The sequence below is a fragment of the Cetorhinus maximus genome, chromosome 17 (assembly GCF_964194155.1).
Source record: "Cetorhinus maximus chromosome 17, sCetMax3.hap1.1, whole genome shotgun sequence".
Classification (NCBI taxonomy): Eukaryota; Metazoa; Chordata; class Chondrichthyes; order Lamniformes; family Cetorhinidae; genus Cetorhinus; species Cetorhinus maximus.
This window is the reverse complement of record NC_135895.1, coordinates 37,787,667-37,810,809: the sequence shown is the minus strand read 5'-3', so window position 1 is coordinate 37,810,809 and position 23,143 is coordinate 37,787,667. Positions and strand designations below refer to the sequence as shown.

The 23,143-nt window shown below is 40.2% G+C and overlaps 1 protein-coding gene across 3 annotated transcripts; it reads right to left on the bottom strand.

Annotated features, from left to right (window-relative positions):
- mutyh (mutY DNA glycosylase) lies at positions 1–23,120 on the bottom strand. Of its 3 annotated transcripts, none has more exons than XM_078560998.1 (16): positions 23,074–23,120; positions 21,225–21,349; positions 19,812–19,945; positions 19,670–19,709; positions 17,690–17,763; positions 17,552–17,593; positions 16,216–16,287; positions 15,747–15,860; positions 14,531–14,628; positions 12,740–12,884; positions 11,857–11,944; positions 6,475–6,657; positions 5,749–5,894; positions 5,334–5,501; positions 4,069–4,119; positions 1–3,391 (listed from the first exon to the last, which is right to left on the bottom strand). In XM_078560998.1, exons 2-16 carry the CDS (start codon positions 21,334–21,336, stop codon positions 3,254–3,256), a joined length of 1,605 nt encoding a protein of 534 aa, XP_078417124.1. In that variant the 5' UTR covers positions 21,337–21,349; positions 23,074–23,120; the 3' UTR covers positions 1–3,253. The 3 variants fall into 3 exon arrangements, with proteins under 3 accessions (XP_078417124.1, XP_078417123.1, XP_078417125.1); XM_078560997.1 differs by lacking the exon at positions 23,074–23,120 and adding an exon at positions 21,940–23,048; XM_078560999.1 differs by lacking the exons at positions 4,069–4,119; positions 23,074–23,120 and adding an exon at positions 21,940–23,051.
- Positions 23,121–23,143: the final 23 nt, after the last annotated feature.

Here is a 23,143-nt window from a genome sequence, read left to right as displayed (position 1 = left end):
CATATTCCACAGCATTTATTTGTAAAAGTAGGATCATTAAAAAGGTACAAAAATTGTCTAGAGTAATACAGGTTAAAAAAGGCGTTGTGAAGATGCTCCACAGATTAAAATAGCAGCATATATTTTCTCTTAGAAACAAACCACTTTCAGCATACATGTATAAACAATGCACGACAAGCAGCTGACCTGAAACATTGGGCAAAATTTAATGGGTGTGATGGTGAGCCCATCCACCAGTTGGTGAGCCAGTGGCAACAGCTCTATGGCCATTTCCAGGAACCCCATCAGGATTAAATCCCAATTGGTCTGCTGGCTGCCATTGGGGTTCCCTGCTCCTGTGAATTTCCCACAGAAGCTTCTCCTGCAGGGTACATGTCCTGCCCTCAAAAGATATCATCCAATCAGAGGTGCTGCGACAGAGGTGGGGAGGAGGGAGAACAGAAGTTTTGTGGTAAAGGGCAGGGGGATGACTTCCTGTGGGTCCCACTGTTGGGCACAGGGTGCCCAAGAAGAAGGGATCTCCCACCAGGCCACAGGATGCTCACCATGCTTTACCTATCAGTTTGCCCACGTGGCGCGGACCCACCCACAGCTGGTTGAAGACAGTGGCGGCAGGATGAGGCTCTTAAGTGGCCACTTAAGGGTTTCAAATCGGCTCCAGGCTGGAAGGCTGCTCTTGACCTTCCCGCCCTGGACTTAACTGGGGCGAGTCAGGATTCTCCAACCCATTAAATGGCATCCTCAACCACTTGCTCACCGGGGGCGGGGGGGAGCATTAAATTCTGCCCATTTTTCTCCCCATAGAGTCACTCAGTCCTGCTGAGTATTTCCAGCATTTACTGTTTTTATTTCAGATTTCTAGGATCCACAGTACTTTGCTCTGTATCAGCATTAATGCAGATTTAAGTTGTCTGAGAGATGATTGAGGATTATCCTAACTTCACCAACAGAGAGCACACTGTTAAAGAAAACAAAGGAGAGAAAGCTAGCTTGAAATATAAAAGTAAGAGTTTCTACAGCTACTTAAAAAGGAATAGAGTAACTGGGGCCTCAACTATTTGCAATATATATTAATGACTTGGATGATGGGATTGAATGTATGGTTGCTAAATTTCCTGATGACACAAAGATAGGTAGGAAAGTAAATTGTGAAGATAACGTAAGGGATCTGCAAAGAGATATAGATAGGTTAAGTGAGTGGGCAAAAATTTGGTAGATGGAGTATAATGTGGGAAAATGTGAACTTGTCCACTTTGGCAGGAAGAATAGAAAAGCAGCATATTATTTAAATGGAGAGATATTGCAGAACTCTGAGGTACAGAGTATCCTGGTTCATGAATCGCAAAAAGTTAGCAGGTACAGCCAGTGATTAGGAAGGCAAATGGAATGCTAGGGTTTATTGCAAGGGGAATGCAATTTAAAAGTAGGGAAGTTTTGCTACAGTTGTACAGGGTGTTGGTGAGACTGTGTACAGTTTTGGTCTCCTTATTTAAGAAAGGACATAACTGCATTTGAAGCAGTTCATAAGATTCACTCAATTGATTCCTGGGATGAAGGGGTTACCTTATGAGGAAAGGTTGTACAGGTTGGGCCTGTATCCATTGGAGTTTAGAAGAATGAGAGGTAATCTTATTGAAATATATAAGATCCTGAGGGATCTCGACAGACTGGATGCTGAGAAGATGTTTCCCCTTGCGGGAGAGGCTAGAACTCAGGGACAAAGTTTAAAAATCAGAAGTCTCCCATTTATGATGGAGATGAGGAGAATTTTTTCTCTCAGAGTCGTGAGCCTGTGGAATTCTCTTCCCCAGAGAGCAGTGAAGGCAAAGTCACTGGATATTTTTAAGGCAGAGGTAGATATATTCTTGACTACAAAGGAGTCAAAGGGTATAGGGGGTAGGCAAGAAAGTGAAGTTGAGGGCGCAATCAGATCAACCATAATCTCATCTAATGACGGAGCAGGCTCGAGGGGCCGGATGGCCTACTCCTGTTCCTAGTTCATATGTTCGTATATTTTTTAAAATGCAGTAAATTAGAAGTAAATATCAATTTTATATAAAATCCATGCATGCTGAAAGTATATGTTAAGCACTGCATCTGTTCTTCATACTAGCAAAAATAAGAAACAGATGAACTTAAATCATATATAAAAATCCCATTAGTTAGTAATTTCAGTTCCATGTTTTATAGAATTTATTTTAGTTTTTATCCGCACCATGTGGATTTTTTCTTCCGATGACAGAAGAAAGTCTGTAATCTAATCAAATAGTTCAGACTTGAGAGAACTAGATACTAGGGAGTGATTAAAAGGCAATAACATAACTAAGTGGGGGAAATCAAATAATAAAATTACAACCCTGGGTAAAACCATTTATAACATTCATCTGACCTCCAAGATTAAACATCTTAGATATTTAAGTACTGCAAAAACAACTTTTAAAAAATTATTCTTGATGGGTTTTATGCTAACAGTGATGACCAGTACTGATTGTAGGGACTCTCCATGACATCTAGCACACACTCAATGTAACACTCCATCTCTCTCCATCACTGAGCTCACATTCATTGCAGTACTCTATCAATCAGAGTTTTGAAATCACTCCAATTTTTTATTCACAGTAAAATTTGGGGTGTATTCCATTTTGGGTCAAGATTTGGGCTTCTGATGGGTGTCCTGGCCAACAGTGACAAGCAGTGAATTTGCACACAGTGTGAGATCTTGTCCAGCCAAAGAAATAACAACTGTAATGGAACAATGTTTATCAACTGAAAACCCAATTGATTACTAGGAAACAACTGTCAGTGTATTTTATGTAAAAAAATTTTAAAGAGCCATCTTGCAAGCACAGTGCTTAGTACAAGGCAGACCAAGAATTCCCAAGTCTCAAATTGGCTATTATTTGTGAACTGCAATATAATCACAAACAGCTGACACCTGGAGCATAGAGCACAATGCTGTACTATTGGACTGCTATTAGTGTTGTGAATCCTTTGGGACTGCACACACTTGCACATCACCGACTCACAAATGTTGCTCTAATGTGAAAAATAACATAGCATGTTATTAACTTCATGTAAATGGGGTTCTTCAGACATTAACAGAGCCTTTCTTCTCATCACCTTTGAAGGAATAGACTGGCCTTTGCTGGCATTCAATGGGAGTCCTCAGCTGCAGTTATCCAGGTTGCCTTATCCTGGATTGGGCTTGATGAGGTGAAAGATGAAGTGTTGACTGGCTGCTCTCTCCGGCCAGCTATAGGGGTTCCTTCACTGCAGGTTTGAAAAAACTGTCCATTGAGAGCTGTCTCCTCCCACTGTCTTTTGGAGCGGTGTGTTTTCTTCCTTTCCGCTCTTTCCCATTGGGTTCAGAATCACGCTCTCGCTTGTTACCCTGCAGCGGGATCAAAATGCAAATTGGACCAGTATTACTTTTAACCAAAAATTTTAAATAAACTGTTTTAATAAAAAAAACTGTGATTATTCATATATAAGCCTTGTTTGATTATAAAGGGAATCATAATCGATTGTCCACCCAATATTCACATGTGCAGGCTCACAGAAAGCAATGAGGAGCTGTAGCCTTCACCAATTTTCCTTCATCTAATTTGTGGTACTAAGAGCAAATATTGCATCTGTAAAGTCACCTAGCAAAGACCATCTACCTCAGCACAAACCAAACATCAAACTAAGAACCTTCCTGGAATGCATGTTTCAGATATTCATTTGACAAACTTAGTCAAGGAGTAGGCTACTATCCGTACCTTATGATGGCAATGTACCATGAAGAGCTGGTGAATCTTTCGTGACTATACCTAATGATCACAACAAACTAAAATAGGAGGGTGTAGAAAATAATATGGTGAACAAAAGTAGGAAAATGCAAAAGTAAATTGCAACAGCTACCTTACACAGCATTAGTTTTCGCTTGGATGCAGCCAAAGCTCAACTCTATCTCACCACCATCTGTCATCTCCTCCAGTCATATTTTATTTTACAATGCCCTTGTGAACTGGCTTGGGATGCTTATTACGTTAACGGCATTATATAAATGCAGGATGTTGTTGTTACCTTGTCAGGCAGCTTTTCGTTCATACACGACTGGCTAAATAAACTGAATACCTGAAAGTATGATGAAAAGAGTTAAAACATCAAGCTGTGAACTCCGATCCAAAGATATAAATCACTCACTTTTAGGAGATAACTGTGTCATAGCCCAAACATATTGTTCCACGCAGTAGGAGGGCATGGGGACAAGCCCACAACTCTTCAAATAGCTCACTGCTTATCTCAATCCCCATTTACACTGAATTAAAATTGGGGGGGGCGCGGGGGCATGCTTGTACTGGGCTATGGAACATCAGTGACAGAGATACCGCCGGACCTCCAGTCCATTCTCTCAATTGGATTAGGTGCATATTGCAGGCAAATTACAAAGGTAACAAGAGGAGCCTTATTTATTTCTGGTAGAGTAATGTGATGCGTGTACCCACAAGTATAAAATGTTGAAGCCTTAAGATCAGAATCTTAGTAACAAAATTTAGTATATTAAATAGCATGAATTAAGAAAGAGCTTGCAGCCCAGTTAGTTGGCCCTATACAGGTCAACTACAGAAACTGTACTGGCCATTTTTAAATTCTCTCCTTCCATATTTTGAAACCTTCACTCCTCCACTCACTGTTGCTTTGAATCATGGAATAATACAGCACAAAAGGAGCCCATTCAGTCAGAGTTTACGCTGGTCCTTTCAAAGAGCAATCCAGTTGGTCCCCCACTCTTTCCCCATATCACTGCATTGTTTTTTCTCCTTTAGGTATTTATTCAATTCCTTTTTGAAGGCTATTTTTCAATCAGTATCTACCACCCAAGCAGGCAGCACATTCTAAATCTGAGCAATTTGTTGTCCAAGAGTTTTTTTCTCATGTTACCTCTGATTCTTTTGCCAATCACCTTAAATCTGTGCCTTCAATTTTAAATTGAAGACTTCAGAGAGTCCACATTTAGTGCACAAAATTGACAGACTGCTATCCAAGTTAAAAATGGACAGGGGAAAGGAAAGAATGCTTTCAGTATAAGTACTGTCCTCATTTAAGAAATGCAAAATAGAGATTAAAGCTCCTTTTCACCCAAAAAAAAAATCTCCTCACAGTTGAAGATCAACAAAGTGAATCAGAAAGAAACTGCTCAGATGTAGCAAATCATCACTAAGGAGCCCTCAAGTTATAAGCTTAAAGCCCAACAGTGTTCATAGCTACGGAGTCCTGTCCCTCTCATTTTGTTCCTTCACTCATGCAACTCAGCAGATTCCACAACTAAACATATCCAGGGCTTTTACCTTCTTCATGGCTGTAGACACAGCTGATTGATGAAACTCAGCCTTGGTCACCCAGCGGAAGGAAGGACATTCTGTCTCCTCCTGCTTCACAGTATTGATGGCTGCATCACTAAATGAATTACTGTACACTTGGTAGGTCTGGTGAATATGAGAAAAGATATGTACTACCTAAAAAATAGAAAAATAAAATGACTAACCTATCTCGGCTTTACACAATTGGTGCATTGGTTGGTTGATGTCAGTAGAACACAGTAAATGCAATATTATACCAACCCATCAAATTCATACATCTAGGTGCTAAACATTATTACTGCAATGATGGCTTCAATTCAAATATTTTGATGGTTTTAATCCAAATCTGGACTCCTGGAAATTGAGCACGAGTTCCACTTTCAGTCAACATTTCCAAACTCACCTCGCCCAGGTGATGCAAATTTGCTTCCATAACCGATCTCCCCAATAATTCTGTAAGCCGATCTAAAATAATGTGCTTCTGCTTCTTTTCCGTCAACTCGGCCTCCAATAGAATGCTGGGGAACTCCCACATTCCAGCCAACAGTCCTGACAATCAGAAGGATATAGTACAATGAATTAATAGCTTCAAAGCTCCAGTTTCTGTGCAACTGCAGAAAAAAAATGGAAAAAGATAAAAGAAAGACTGAATTGCAGGCAATGTTGTAATGTAGAGAAACCACAACCTCATAAGGTTATCTACTATATTATAACACTTCACACTATTCACACATATATACACATTATTCACACAAGGCATTCTATTGCCTCTGATAGAGACTGCCAATATTTGCCATGTTACATCCTTGTGCTTCATACTTATGCCCACCCGATTTGTACAACTATGCTCCACTTAAATAGATATTCAGTTGAGTTCAGCTTAGTGCACTGTGAAATCTGTGGATCTGCTCTTGGAGCTTTCACTGATTTAGTAGAACACGTTTTCAGATGCCAAATGAGAGGGCATTGTTTCCAGTGACATGTACACTTGAAGTCACTTCTTTCTTTTACTACTATTGCTACCACTCTCAAGGTGGTGAAAAGCAAACACAATAGAATTATAATATCTCTCCCCTCTCTTGTCCCCATACCGCCTCCACTCAAATTGTTTTCAGTTGACAACAGGTACCAAAGTTGGGTCTCTGAACTAGGAAGTATTCTTCTGTATCACCAGTACTTCTCTTCCGTGTCACCACACACGTCAGCGTTCGCTCTGTTCGTGGTGGTTTCTTTGCAGGTTTCCTTGGAAAATTCATTACTCCGAGACTACTAACCCAGGATTTTTTGTCAGGTAAGCATAAGGAGCAGCTCCCTGCAACAAACAGAAATATTACTTTACTGGATATTCACAGTTTGCCTATCATGAAGTATTGTCGGGTAGTGACATGTTCTGCCTTTGAAACTTACTGGATAGAGGATCAAGGTGAGCCACGTTGTCCGCATTTGGATCAAGCAACAGCAAGTTGCTTCTGAGATTTGATCAGTCTGGGCTGGACTCCTGTCCAAGTGAATTGAATATTGTATGCAAATTCTGAAGTTCCCAGAAAATAATAATGTGGGGGGAATCAGTGCGGAGAATTTTTCTGTAATTCGCCAAAAATTGAGTTCCAGATCTAGGGCTCTGGGGAGAACAACTGTTTTTTTTCCTCAGGATGGTAGAAAAAAAAATGAAAGAAAATTTTAAATGAAAGGATGAGTTTTTTTCTGGCCTTTCTCAGCCACCTCCTAGTACAATATTTCACTCAGAAATGGATTTAAAAAACAATGAAAAGCTAGGTTGGCAGGGGGATGGGAACCCGAGGGTGAATTCAGAGCAGGGAACAGGAGATGGAGAATTAGTGAGTGACTCAAAGACAGAAGCAGCACAGGTTAAAAAGTGTACAGCACAGGAAATTGGCAGTGTTAAAAGGTATTTATGTAAATGCAAGGAGCATAGTAAATAAAGCCGATGAGCTGAGGGCACAGATAGACATATGGCAGCACGATATCATCGCTATAATGGAAACCTGGCTTAAGGAGAGGCAAAATTGCAACTCAGCATCCCTGGATTTAGAGTTTTCAGGCAGGATAGGGAGGGGGATAAAAAAGGTGGGGGTGTAGCATTATTGGTTAAAGAATCAATGACAGCTGTGAGCAGGGAAGATATACTAAATGAAGCATCAAATGAGGCCATATGGGTTGAGCTCAGAAATAAAAAAGGGGCAGCCACACTGCTAGGAGTGTACTATAATCCCCCAAATAGTGGATGGGAGTTAGAAAAACAAATATGTAGACAGATTTCTGAGTGCAAAAACAGTAGGGCAGTCATTGTTGGGGACTTCAACTATCCTAATATCAACTGGGATACAAACAGTGTGAAGGGGAAAATTCTTGAACTGCATTCAAGAGAACTTTTTTTAGCCAGCACGTGACAAGCCCAACAAGAGGGGGCGCAATTCTAGATTTAGCCTTAGGAAATTAAGCTGGACAAATGGGTGAAGTAGTAGTGGGGGCCATTTTGGAGATAGTGACCATAATATAGTTAGATTTAGCATCATTATGGAAAAGGACAAAGATATAACAGGAGTAAAAGTTCTAAATTAGGGGAAGACAAAGTTTACAAAGCTGAGAGGTGAGCTGGCGAGAGTGGACTGGATACAGCTATTAGAAGGAAAAATGGTGTCAAAGCAGTGGGAGCCATTCAAAGGCAAGATTCTACATGCACAATGTAGACATGTCCCCACAAAGAAAAAGGGTGGTACTGCCAAATCTAGGCCCCCCCTGGTTATCCAGAAGCATACAGGCCAAGATAAAGCAGAAAAATAAAGCTTATGACAGTCACAAAAGACTTAATACTGTAGAAAGCCTAGAGGAGTATAGAAAGTACAGAGGTGAAGTAAAAATGGAAATTAGGAAAACAAAAAGAGGATACAAAAAATATTGGCAGGTAAAATCAAAGAAAATCCTAAGATGTTTTACCAGTACACTAAGAGCAAGAGAATAACTAAGGAAAGGGTAGGGCCTATCAGAGATGTACATGGTAACTTGTGGGTTGATGCAGAAGATGTGGGCAGGATTCTTAATAAGTACTTTGTCTCTGTCTTCACTAAGGAGAGGGATGATGCAGACATTCTAGTTAAAGGAGGGGGAGTGTGAAATATTAGATACAATAAGCATAGTGAAAGAGGAAGTACTGGAGGGACTGGCATCTTTGAAGGTGGATAAATCACCAGGCCCAGATGGATTGTATCCCAGGCTGCTAAAGGAAGCCAGGGAGGAAATAGTGAATGCTCTGAGGATCATTTTCCAATCCTCACTAGATACAGATGAGGTACCAAAGGATTGGAGATCTGTGAAAGTTGTACCATTATTTAAAAAGGATGCGAGGGGTAGGCCAGAAAATTATAGGCCAGTCAGTATGACTTTGGTGGTGGGCAAATTATTGGAAACAATTCTGAGAGACAGGATAAACTGACACTTAGAAAGGCTTGATCAGGGATAGTCAAAATGGTTTTGTTAGGGGAAGATGGTGAACTTTTTGAGGAAGTAACAAGGAGGATTGATGAGGGCAGTGCAGTGGATGTTGTCTACATGGCTTTCAGTAAGGCATTTGACAAGGTCCCACATGGCAGATTGGTCAGGAAAATGAGGTCTGATGGGATACAGGGGAAGATGGCAGATTGGATCCAAAATTGGCTCAGTGACAGGTTAGAAAGGGTAATGGTCGATGGACATTTTTGCGAATGGATAACGGTTTCCAGTGGTGTTCCACAGGGCTCAGTGTTGGGGCCCTTGCTGTTTGTTGTATATATTAATGATTTAGACTTAAATGTGGGAGGCATGATTGGGAAATTTACAGATGACAGAAAAATTGGCTGTGTAGTTGATAGTGAAGAGGATAGCTGTCGACTCAAGAATGACATCAATGGTTTGGTTGAGTGGGCGGAGAAGTGGCAAATGGAATTCAATCAAGAAAAGTGTGAGGTAATGCATTTGGGGAGGGCAAAGAAAGCAAGGGCATACTCAATAAACGGGAAGTTATTGAGAGGTTGAGGAAGTGAGAGACCTTGGAGGGCATGTCCACAGGTCCCTGGAGGAGGCAGGACAGGTGGACAAGGTGATCAAGAAAGCATATGGAATGCTTTCCCTTACTGGGCGAGGTATTGAATACAAAAGCAGGGATGTAATGATGGAACTCCATAAAACGCTGGTTAGGCCAAGGCTGGAATTTTGTGTACAATTCTGGCCACCACATTATAGGAAGGTGTCATGAAGTGCTATTAATGTATATAATATTGTGGAAAATATTTTTCTTTTAAAATAGAGGTTAGTCTATGGGTATTTCTTAAATGGATTAAAGCCAGCTAGTTTGGGTGTTTTGATATGTACTAGTTTTGATATGTAAGAGAGATAGTGTGCATTTGCATTTTCTAAATAGAGCATTCAAAAAGTGGGGTGAAAACTTGACACCTTTCTAACAGCTACCAAACAATATGTTTATATTACTAATAAAATTGGTACAATCAATGGGGTTTCATTGTTAAAAGGTAAAGTTCAAAGAGACTGGTGAGACAATGAGAATTTGAATTCAATCAGTGATGGTAGGTATAACTTCAGTAGTTTCCAGGTGTGCAGGCAGAGGCAATGTAAGATCAAAAGGCAGCTGCAAGCCTCCAACTGGCTCCCCACTGAAAGGAACCTCATTTTGAATTTGTATGGTGAAAATGCTTTGCCTGGTGTTTGGTTAAGTCTATGGGTTGCTGTTGCCTTAATGGACAGTAGTTTGGGAATTTGTTAAAAGTTATGATAGTAGTAATTTGTAGCCATGTGTATATATATTTTAACCTGTGTAAATTAATAAAATGTTTCATTTAGTTTAATGTAAACCCTCAAGAACTAGTGGTCTGATTCCTGATTTTAGAGTCGCATCTCAAACATAACATTTAAAATTATTGGTTATGACAGTTGTTTAAAGTTTCCTTCTGGGTTTTTAAAAATAACTCCGCTTTACTAACTGCATCAGTCATAACAGGGGGACATAATTGCTCCGGAGAGAGTGCAGAGGAGATTTACAAGAATGTTGCCAGGGCTCGAAAACTGCAGCTATGAGGAGAGATTGGATAGGTTAGGGTTGTTTTCCTTAAAACAAATGAGGCTGGGGTGACCTAATTGAGGTGTACAAAATTATGAGGGGCTTAGATAGGGTAGACAGGATAGACTTGTTTCCCCTAGCTGAGGGGTCAATTACAAGGGGGCATAAATTTAAGGTGACTGGTAGAAGGGTTAGAGGGGACATGAGGAAAAACCTTTTCACCTAGTGGGTGGTGGGTGTCTGGAATTCACTGCCTAAGTTGGTGGTTGAGGCTGAAACGCTCACTCATTTAAAAGATACCTGGATCTACATTGTTGGCAGCACATAACCTGCAAGGCTATGGACCAGATGCTAGAAAGTGGGATTAAAATGAGCGGCTAGTTTCTTTTTTCACTTTTTGGCCGGTGCAGACACGATGGGCTGAAGTCCTCTTTCTGCACCGTAACCTTTCTATGGTTCCATGAATCTGAAAAAATACCACTCAAAATTCTAAATTGTTTTTTGTCTGAAATGAGTTTCCTCATATGAAGTTGTGGTTGCGTTCCTGAAAATTGTGAATTTAAGTGAAACAACTTTAAGTGAATCATAGGTTCCCATGGGAGTCAACGTTAAAGCCAGAGTTTGGTTCCTTCGGACATTTCTCGCCCAGAAAAAACAATGTACAAGTTGAAACACTGTACAATACATGTACAGCACTGTGCATTCCTAGCTGAAATAGTGATGCATTTTATTTTGCAAACTAAGTACAAAAGAAATACAATATACAATATTTTTTAAAATTACACTCACCTACAGTACCTATAGATTGACCAGGCTCCATCTAATGGCAGAAGTTGGTTGGTGCAAGTAGCAGCTGAAGCCCCAGGACTACCTGCACTGACCAACTTCTGCGACTAGATGGAGCCCAGGACTTCAATGTGAGTTCAGAACAGGAGCCAGGAGCAACTGAAGAACAGATTCCAGGGACCAAGTTAAGAACAGAGGCAAGGCCGGGGAGCAGGCAACGCTGGACGGAAGCAATGGTGGGAGACTTTGCCAGGAGGTGAGGCTGGAAGGCAAGGGCTGGAGGAGAGAGTGGCGAGCAGACAATGCCGGAGGAAAGCAACGGCGGGAGACAAGGCTGGGAAGGAACGCCAGGAGGCGAAGGCAGGAGGCGAGGAGAAGAGGGACTGAGGGCAGCAGAAGGAGCATTGCAGGAAAGGTCATGTTAGCAGACAGGCCACAGAATAGAAGTCTGTGGCAAATGACATTAATAGTGAAACTGCCAGCATTAAATGGATATATTAACACTACTTTATTAACAATGTTAAAGTAAAATAATGTTAAGTGAGCCAATGTTAAGCGGGGACTTACTGTACAACATGTTCTTGTGTTCAAAATGTTTTAATATAACATACAGTAAATTATAAATAATATTGTTCAGTATTTATTGGTTCTTACCACATTCTTCAATATCTGGGGTGCCGGAGACTTTTGACATGCTATTACCCAGAAGTCTCTTTGAGACTGCTTCCTCCTCCTTTATAACCTGAAATATACCATCAATAGAAGAAAGGTTAGTAATTATATAGCACCGTTTGCGATCTCAGAATATCTCAAAGTGCTTTATAGGCAATGAAGTGTAGTCACTGTTGTAAAGTAGGAAACATAACTATACACAGAGCTGATAACATAACAAATTAGCTAGTGTTTATCATTCTCTTTCACCCCTCCCACATTATGCAGTTCTTGAAGCAGCTTAGGGTCTCCAGGCTTAATTTTCACATGGATGACAAAATTGAGCAAACACAAAACTCAAACCCAAAATGTCAATTCCTGAGAATGAAAACTTCTTCCACTTTTTGCCCAGCACAACCTGAAGACCAGGAAGGAGATGTTTAGCAGGGCTCAGATACAGGGTAAAGTTCCCTTGACACTACCCCAATATTCCTTACCAGCACTATGAAAAGCTTACAACATACCAAGGCGTTACTGAGTGACTATTAATAGCTAGTTTAACTACTTGGATAATTTTATCTCTTGCAGCTTTTAATGCCCAAAAAGAAATATAGTAGGAAGATGTTTCAGGTAAATAGGCAGTGAGTTCTAGTAGTGGGAAGTTTGGGAACTGGGTAGAGCTGCTGAGTGCTTTGGTAGTTTTAGGATGGCACTCCAGGGGAGCTGTGGTCTTGGGGGTTTACTTTGCATTTGCTCACGAATGATACAATCTAGTGAAGTAAACCATAGTTATACAGGTCTTTTCCTTGGTTATTTATACAAAAGTTATTTATTAGTGTCCACTTTATGTGCCACAGTCAGTCGCATTATCTCTTTCAAAACACACCTGTTGGTAAGCTCTACAGTGGGTCTGAACAGGGCAGTCAGAACAAATTGGAGCTTTGGGAGTACAGATGGTAGCACCCAGCTCCATAATAGCCTGGTTAAAGTCTCCCGGTCTAACTGGGTCCACCAAGATATTGGCCAGCGTCCTATAGTGAAACAAGACCATAAAGAGTAGTTTAGAATATACATATCAAGGGACTCTCATAAACTAAGCATTTTTGGACTCTCATCAGTAGATATCTTTTTGAATCAGCTATTGTATATATGCAGTTAAAAAAAGTGTTTCAGATCTCAGTATCAAGTTTACTTTGAGTCCAAGGTTTCAAGGCCTATTTCAATTAGTTTTCATACGATAGGCTTCAGGAGATAAGCCAAGCTAACTTGGATCAAATAAGATTGCATGCTTTGTTCAGTTAAATTCATGACAGCTAATTATTTTGACCCTATGGTGAAACAGCGAAAGATAGTTAGGTTTAGGTCACTGCCCTGAGCACCTCCTGCAGCAATGTCCTGGATCGGAAATGATGCGCCTCCAACAATCACAACTATCTTCCTTAGTGCCAAGTATGACTCCAGCCATTGAAGAATTTTCCCTCTGGTCCCCCATGGACATCAGTTTTACTAAGGCTGCTTGGTGCCATACTTTGCTGAATGCTGACATGAATCAAAGGTAGTCATTCTCACTTCACTTCTAGAATTCAGGTCATGACCATCTTTAGATCAAGGCTGCATTGAGTTCTGGGACTGGCAGAACTCAAACTGCATATCTGTGAGCAGGATACTGGTTTCAAACATTGAAGTGAGATGTTATGGAGGCAGATAATGCTCCAGTAGCCAATAACAATTATCAAACAGAGTTTGCTGTTTGCTTTCCTGCTTTGTTACCAAAAGATTACATTGTTTGTACGGCGAGGATAAACACTCCCAAAGGTATGGGAAGCTGACCCTCGCCAACGAAAGTGATTTATGACATGTAAGCTGGAATTTTAGGATAGGATGATCTTAAAAGATCCAAAGGTAAAAATCTACATTTGGGGAAAAATTTTGTGAGTGCTGTGCATTATGAAAAGTAGGTTTACAACTTCATTACACACAAAGCAAAGGAAAACATTCTGCATAATTACATCCAAATCTCAACCTTGCCTTTGAGCAAGGGATAGGAAAAATAGCTCCAAACATTCTTCCCACATGCAGCCCGGGGCTGGGGTGGGGGTGGAGGATGTGGTTGGGGATCCAGTGGTAATGAAGAGGAAACTTTCAATCTGATTCACACATCTCCATGCCACCTGCAAACAGACAGTCTGCCTATCCTTCCAGCCTGGGAATGCTAAACATATGATGTAACAAGGGGAGAAAATTCAAATTGGAACTAGGTAAACAATGATGCAGTCGGTAATGAAAAGTTGACTTTTTCACATACAGCTTTTAACCGCTCCCAGCTTTTCACAAAGACCAAGTTGTACAGCAATCACTATAGAGAGGAGCAAAATTCTCCACAGATGAGTTCCCAACATTACTCACTGTTTTGGAAAGTGCTGCCCTGAAGTGAAAACTAGCTTAAAAAATTGTCCGAGTTACACTAGCTCGCTCTCTCACTGAACAGTTTTGTCAGAGGCCTGCAAACATAACACCCACCCTGGAGAGTAATGGTAGGTAGGTTTTGGCAGGGGGTGGGGGGAATTGTAAAAAAAATAAAATCAGAAAAAACAAAAGGGACATTTACCTCTTTAAAATCTTAACGTGTCACTAGTCAGTGCATATATTACATCAGTAAGAGAAAAGTGAATCTTACCAAAGTGCTTCTGTCACTGCTGAGCTAGTGCTGTCCGCTCCAATCGCTCTAGAACGACACAGCACTCGTACTGCATTCCCATCTACCACTCCAGTTACCTACAAGAAGCAAAGCATCAAGTTCAAACCTCCATTGCTAATTTTTCCAGCAGAAAGATGAGGTTTTTGGGTGTATTAAAAGAGAATAAATAGTTCATAATGATTTAGGGCCACATCAGTGAATGAAGTATTTTACAAAATGTAATTCACAATCAATTGATTTTTTTCTCTTAATGTATTACATATTTTGCAGGTACCTTTGTGCCTATTGTGCTCCTGTCATTGTGACATGGTGCTTTAGACTTTTGTTTCATAGGCCAGGGTGGAAAGATTCTATCAGTCAAGGTCTATTATTCTAAGGGTTTTAACTTGGAAAAAATATTCCTCTGATGAGATGTCAAACCAAGGCCCCATCTGCTCTCTCAGGTAGATGTAAAATATCCCGTGGCACTATTTCAAAGAAGAGCAGGGCAGCTATCCCTGGTGTCCTGGCCAATATTTTTCTCTTGATCAACCCAATTACCACATTTCTGTTTGTGGGAGCTTGCTATGTAGAAATTGGCTGCCTTGTTTCCTACATTACAAGAGCGACTATAATTCAAAAGTGCTGTAAAATGCTCTGGAGCCTTCTATGGTCATGAAAGGCACTATTTAAATACAAGTCTTTCTTTCTTGAAGTACAACAAGAAAGCTTTTCTGCAACATCACTCGGTTTTGCTATGCTTAAAATTCAATCTTTTGTTTTTTTCATTCCTCCTCCTCACTCGTTCTCTGATTCTTGCTTGAATACAATTCCATGGTAAAGCTTTATTTTGAGCTCCAAGGGTGAATGACTAACATCAGCTAGCTCTATATTTATGATCATCCTAGACATTGAGAATCAATACCTTACAGTGCATTTACTTATTTTAAAATTGAAAATGGAATTGGGTTTTTCTGATGAGTACCTGACAGTAAAGTCTTTTCCTATGTCAGAGTCCTCGATTACTAAAAGATGACAAATCTTACAGTACCAAGTCAGTATAGTTTTCACAATAAAGTCTTGTTCATACCCCCCTCCCACCCGGGAATAAGAGGGTTTACCAATATGGATATACTTATGGAATAAACTTGACAGCAAATATGGGAAATTAGCTGCGCACTTGGATAGAAATTGCCTGGATATGTTGTTTCCTCACCTGTCCAAATGCGATTGAGGCAATGGCAGAGGCTGTGTACCTCCCAACCCCAGGGAGCAGCTTTTGTAGCTCCTCTGCACTCTTTGGCATCTCACCTTTGCATTCTGACAAAACCTATGAGGAGAGGCAAACAGAAAAAGATTGCATAACTTTACAGGACTTTAATCAAGTCTTTTCCTCTTTCTAGCATGTCTTGGTAGTAGACACCATCCATGGTTCAAGTATGGGACAGGTGTCATTCAGACATCTCCTGCAACACTGCTCTGAATCTGGTCACGCAGAGAGGCAGAATAGGCCAGAACAACTCTACTACACATATCACAGTGTGCCACCTGAATATTGTTAATATCTTGATATATATTTAAAAATTCCTCTTCAACCAAATTGCTGACAACCAATTTTTTTCTTAAATAAAGGCACAGATGAAAGGATATTAACTGTACCAGTTGTGTAAAAATGCCTCTGATACCTTTCGTGCTCCTTCATGTAATCTTCTTCCTCTGGAATAATATCCAAGTCCTGACCACATTTCATTAACTTCCTGCAAGAATGGCATTGAGATGAAAATTTATTACATTATTCCACGAAAGAACCAGAGTGAAAATATCAAAAGAATGACTTGAATTTTAGTGATGATGCCTGCAAGGCCAGATTATTGAATTAACTCTAGATTAACGGTTTCCTCTGTAGAAATGAGTGATGAGTCATGCTTCATAATTTCATAAAAGATTCAGGTCTGAATTCATCAGCGCTTAAGACAAATTTTTTAAAAGAGGTTTTCTCTGTTTGTATTGTATTTCCGAGTGTAAAAATAAATTAATAAAGGCACGACACTGAAAATAGTTTCTACCACTACATACTGGGAGAATGGCTTCTATTCTGTTGCCTCTGCAGGAAGTATACATGTAAAAAGAACAGTTAACACAGCTGATTATCTAAATGCACACATCTGTTGCTAAACAGTTACCAAGCAAACTCAAGTGCTAGAAATAACTAGCTTGTTCACTGCAATATAACCTAATCAAATCAGCCACTACAGGTGGCCACTGGCATGCTCTTGAGTACATAAACAAGTTCATTATTCATCATTCGAGGAAGGTACAGGTTTCTTGCAAACAAATTATTCAAAGGTAAGACTATTTCAAGGGATTTATAGATACAAGAGTGAGGCAGTTTTGATATATCAGTTTTAGCCTGTAAGAAACATCTGCAAAGAAAACAAATCAAAACCACGCAACTGGATGTGTTTAACCCTTTCATAAACTGGTTTAAAGCTGCTGTGTTGTTTGGACTGACTTCAACAATTCACTATCGCTACTTACTTCAGTTAATGACAACAGTGAATAAACATGCTTCATACTCAAGTCTGTTCAAAAGCATCTGATGTGACAGCTATTAATAGTCTTCTAAAGTGATTATGGACACATTGGAGAAATTCTTTGCTTAAATCCAGATAACAAATGGATCAATCGTCCAGCTTGGACATACTGTTCCAAATTACTTTGCATACAAGATCTAACTTTATAGAAAGCATGAGCATACCCCTGATGCTAGCTATTCTGCTGGGAATGGGCAAATATAAACAGAGAGCTTTACAAACTGCTGTTACCTAATTCACTGTGTGAGGTCTTTCATTTAGAAAGAATAAAGTGCTTTGCTTTGAGAATATAATCTCTGCAACATTAATACAAATTAAAAGAAGCCTTTGGAAAAATTAATTCATAGCATTTGTTCAATAAAATACTTTTTAAAAGTCTGTTAGCTAACAGAAATTAATACAAACAGATGACCAAAGCACCTTTTACCTCCAGGGTGGCTTTAGTGAGATCCTGCAAGGTCGGCCATCTCTGAAAGTGAAAGCAGTGACAGGATATTAAGACTTGTGCTGCCTGCATCAGCCAAAACTATTCTCAGAATGAGGGCAATCAGAATTTTCTTTTTACCTGCATCCATTTGTTATAGTAGTTGATTACAGTGGCAACCTGTGTTTGCTGCAACATGATCTCAGACACCCAAACTGTGAAGGAGGATAGGATTTTAAAACATCAGAACATTTACATAAAAAAGAAAGACTTAGAGGAAGATTGCAATTGCTAGGCAAAAGACCATGGATCATCGACTTTGCCTTTGACCATCCTGTTAGTTGCATGATATAACGATAATGGAGTTGTTGACTTATATTGGCAAATCAATTAATTCATTATTATTCGTCATTTATGTAAACGACATAGATGACTATGTGGGGGGTAGGGTTAGTAAATTTGCGGATGACACAAAGATTGGCCGGGTGGTTAACAGTGAGGTTGAGTGTCTTGGGCTACAGGAGGATATAGGCGGGATGGTCAAATGGGCAGATAAGTGGCAGATGGAATTTATCCCTGAAAAGTGCGAGGTGATACTTTGGAAGGAGTAATTTGACAAGGAAGTATTCAATGAACGGCATGGCACTAGGAAGTTCTGAGGAACAAAGGGACCTTGGCGTGTGTGTCCATAGATCTCTGAAGGCGGAGGAGCATGTTAGTCGGGTGGTGAAAAAGGCATTTGGGACACTTGCCTTTATCAATCGAGGCATAGATTACAAAAGTAGGGAGGTCATGTTGGAGTTGTATAGAACTTTGGCGAGGCCACAGCTGGAGTACTGTGTGTGGTTCTGGTCACCACATTATAGGAAGGATGTGATTGCACTGGAGGAGGTGCAGAGGAGATTCACCAGGATGTTGCCTGGGATGAAACATTTAAGTTATGAAGAGAGGTTTGATAGACTTGGGTTGTTTTCGTTGGAGCAGAGAAGACTGAGGGGCAACCTGATCGAGGTCTACAAGATTATGAGGGGCATGGACAGGGTGGATAGGGAGCAGCTGTTCCCCTTAGTTGAAGGGTTAGTCACGAGGGGACACAAGTTCAAGGTGAGGGGCAGGATGTTTAGGGGGGATGTTAGGAAAAACTTTTTTACCCAGAGGGTGGTGACAGTCTGGAATGCGCTGCCTGGGAGGGTGGTGGAGAGGTTGCCTCACATCCTTTAAAAAGTATCTGGATGAGCACTTGGCACATCATAACATTCAAGGCTATGGGCCAAGTGTTGGTAAATGGGATTAGGTAGGTAGGTCAGGTGTTTCTTATGTGTCGGTGCAGACTCGATGGGCCGAAGAGCCTCTTCTGCACTGTGTGATTCTGTGATTCGCCTACAACAGATGCAGAGATGATCTGAGATAAACCCCAGTAATGCTTATGATCTCAGAAGTGCTATTGGGAGAAGGGCTGTCAGGAAGCCAACTATTTTCTCTTGGAGAGGAAACTCAGAGGAAAATCAGTAATTAAGCAGCTCTCACACACTTTCCAGCTGCCAGAATAGCATTGGCAGTGCCTTGCAGCAGAGGCTGTAGAAAGGTAAAACGAGCAAAGGGACCTGTAAAAGTGAGAACATTCAGAACAACTTAATGATTAAATGTTAGTATTTATAGTGAAAGGAGGATCACAAAGTACACCTCTTGGTGGGTGATCATTAAATAGTGGCCAGGGAAAATGTGCAACACAGACAGAGCATGGCATTGTAAAGATCGCAATGAGGGAAGCTAAAAACAAGCATTCACTGATAACCTCAGCACCTGGCAGAAGAGGTTAACCATAAATAGCTACATTGTATTTTGTCAGTATTGAAATTGGAAATTGCTTTCATTACGAGGATTTGATCAAAGCTGGTCACTGGGAGGGCTGGGGGGTGTGGTGGTGGTGAGCAAGCGCCAAGCCCTGCAACAAAGAAGAGTAAACTCACACTTTCTTGTTCCCGTTAATCGGTAACATTGACAGAGGCCCTGAAACAGGTCACCATCCTGCCTCTTGGTCAGGAAAGGGAGACACAAGAACAAAAAGCAAAAGCAATGGAATGAAGCAGAAAATGATAACAAAAATAGAGTTCACAATACCTGCATAAGCCCTTTTGTTCAAATTAGACTCTATCACAGCCTAGAAATAAAATGTGGCATTAATGAAATAAAACACTCCAAAACAACAGACCTCAATTTGAACAATATAGGGGGAGAGGGAATTTGGACACTCAGATCGTACCATTCTCCTCCAAGGTAACTCTCGTTTGCTTTTATCATACCAGGACAGCAGGCTCGCCCTAAAGGAATGGATTTCAGTAAGATCCTTAAAAGAATGGTAGCCTATTTCCTTGACAGGTACAATCCTGGGTGACTCTGTAAAGGCAATAAAGAAAACAAAAACCAGAACACTGGGCAGTTATTATAAATATATAGGTTATGTGCAAGCCACATTGAAGATAAACACATTTCCAATGTCAGGGGGTATCGGGAGTGAGATACATGGTCAAACTTGGTGAAGCTAGTTGTAATTCCAGTTAAACATATGGAGTAGCGCTTTTGCCCCAGAGGAAAATACAGTTTTAAACCAAAACAAATGGTTCTCAAATAAACAAAACCTCATTGGTTTGCTAAGCAGACTAGGATTTTTATTCCTCTAACAAGCTATTAATTTTAGTGCCTGTTACAGTCATGGGGCCAAGAATGATCTGTTTGGCAGACAGTATTCACCCATTGACATGCTTGAGCCCTAAGTTTTGCACTTTTTTCCAGATTTTTTTCTAAAGCAGTCTCATGTTGTGCAAAAAAAACCAGCTCTCAAATAGCCCTGTTTCATTGTAGATGTAACACCACCTTTCACCTTCCTCCTTGACCCTTATCACACTTGTTCAACCAACCATCACCCATATTCTCCCCCCTCCAATTTTAAATGCCACCAAACATATTCTGCCCCATTTTTGTTCTGCTGACCCTGACACTGCCTCTTCTGGCACAATCCCAATTTGCCCATCCCTTAGTCAAAAATGCAAAGGTATTCCACAACTGGAAACATCTGACACAGGACATAACCAAAACTGGGTACCTGACTACTGTCAGGACAGCATTTTGTGACAGCTTTTAATACAGTTAGAAATTCTATTGTGCTAAAAGAGAACACAAATCTGTGCATTTCTGGGAAGCAGCATGAGAGCAATGGTGCCACTCCACAATCTATCTTTGAATCTAATCAAGTGAAATGCAGTTCTTTTTGATGGCTGGATATATTGCATGAAATGATCATGGGCAATAACAAAGATCCCAGTGAGTGTAAGTCCACATCACGAAACTGCCCAGAGACTGGCATAAAATTAGCAACATCCTTCAGAACCCGTTAAAATGACTGGGATGAGAAATGGAAATATCTCCATGAAGACTGGAGGTGCTCTTTTCCCACATTATTCCTGATCTGAAGCTGCACGAGAAGGATTTTGAGTGCACTGAATTCGTTGCTTTCATGAACACACAAGGAAACAAAAAGAGCTCTCACATAAAAAGAGAAAGCACATAAATTTCAGAAAACTACAAAAATCAGTGCAACTAGAAGCAGTAAAAGAAGATGATTGGGAAAAAAAATTAACTGAAATCATTAGCAACAATTTCAAACTTTATTACCCACCTTCTTTCATCTGTTCCTGACATAACCTCTTCCTCTGTGGAGAGTTTTTCAGGCTTTCTTTTCTTTTTAATGATGTTTTTCTAACCTTCACTGCAGTTCTCAACTTGCTCATTACAGTATATTCTCTGGAGAAAAACATGTTCAAAATTGTGTAATCCCATTCAATGATGAAGAAAGCTTAGAACATAAGAGCAAATATTGGAAGACAATGTATTCGCCCTGCATCTCCTGAAATGAACGTTATTCCTGACAGAAGTGAAGAATAAAAAGGTCATTACCAATTCCAGGTTGAACATTTGCTGGATGCATTTCATGGATTCTAGCAATTGCCTATGCATAGCAAAGCTGGTCCAATAATCCTAAAGTTAGTCCTGCATTCAGTTTTATCATTCTGTCTTTAAAAATAGCAGCCTCATCTAAGTGTTAGTAGACCCACCTCCGAACCATGAAGGTAGGGGATTCAATAGCCACGCAAAAAATTTGAGCGCAAAATCACAGAGAACACTTGCCTACATTACAATAGTTACTGTACTTCAAAAGTACTTCATTGCCTATGAAGTGATTTGGAATATCCTGAAGGAGTGAACTGCACTATGTAAATGCAAGTTTTATTTCCTTTAACCCAATGGGCACTAAAATGTTTCCTGAATAGCTCAATATCTTTTTAATCAAAGGATAATTTAAAATGTGCACATGAAATGACATTAATACATACACTTGTGCACTGCAGCATATTTAACTGGTGAGTTAACAGAAATGTCTTCACACAGATGTTGTTGCAGCAGAGAATGATATGCCACAAGAGGTAGTTGCATCCTTTAAGAGCAAATTGATCAAATATTTGAAAATGATAAAGACTCAAGGATATGTGGAAAACAATTGGATTATGTTAGCAAACAGCTGGTAGAGCTACAATGGGCAGAATAGCTTTGCTTCTGTGCTTTAAACACATATGGTTCCAACTCTCTCCATATTTGTGTTATTAATTGCAAAAGATGATTATATAGTGATAATGTCACTGGACTAGTAATCCAGAGGCCCAGGCTAATGATCTTGGGTGTGGGTTCAAATCCCATCAGAGCAGCTGGTGGAATTTAAATTCAATTAATAAATCTGGAATTGAAAGCTAGCCTGAGTAATGGTGACCACGTAACTATCATTGATTGCTGTACAAACCCATCTGGTTCATTAATGTCCTTTAGAGAAGGGAATCTGCCATCCTTACCCTGACTCCTGACCCAGCAATGTAATTGACTCTTAACTACCCTCTTAAATATCCTTGCAAGCCAATTCAAGAGCAATTGGGGATCGGCAACAAATGCTGGCCTTGCCAGTGACACCCAAATCCCATGAAATAAAGAAAAAAATACAAATTAGGATTGCCTTTCCTAGTTCAACATACTTAAAAGTGCCGATGCCAGTTTGCACACAGCTGGAAGAAAAGTCCAGTTTTCACTACTAATTGTTTTGTGGTGCTTTTAATGCATCACCTTGAATTTTTCTGCCCGTTAAGACCTATAACCAAGAGAAATTGACCCTATTATCATGCAGTTCAACTAGCTCTCCAAACATAATAGTTTTGAAAAGATGAAAATCCTAAATATCCTGTTCGGGTGGGCCTAGGAAAAAACGTCAGGAGTCACCATTATTGAAACTTTGGCTCTGTTTTCCACTATAAAGCTGTCTAGCGAGGCTTTCATGTGTTTCAGGGTGCATAAACAATGTGTGAAATATTGCAGCAGTCACCACCAGGACTTACTGCACCACATCTCTTCAGGGTCTAATGATAAACCCAAAGATAACAGGCAGATGAATATTTGATGAAATTTCACGGTTAAACATTACCCACGCTAGATTCCGCTCGGTGATCTACAGCAACAACAATTCCCGCCACACAACACGGCCTTATAGACTTTATT

Excerpts from the sequence above, each read along its gene's own strand:
- mutyh (XM_078560998.1), bottom strand. The coding sequence starts at position 21,336 with ATGAGCAAGTTGAGAACTGCAGTGAAGGTTAGAAAAACATCATTAAAA. Across the intron at positions 14,629-15,746 it reads CCTCAATCGCATTTGGACAG|GTAACTGGAGTGGTAGATGG; the intron begins GTGAGGAAACAA and ends TGCTTCTTGTAG. Across the intron at positions 6,658-11,856 it reads CCCAGATATTGAAGAATGTG|GGAGCTGCTCCTTATGCTTA; the intron begins GTAAGAACCAAT and ends TGTTTGTTGCAG.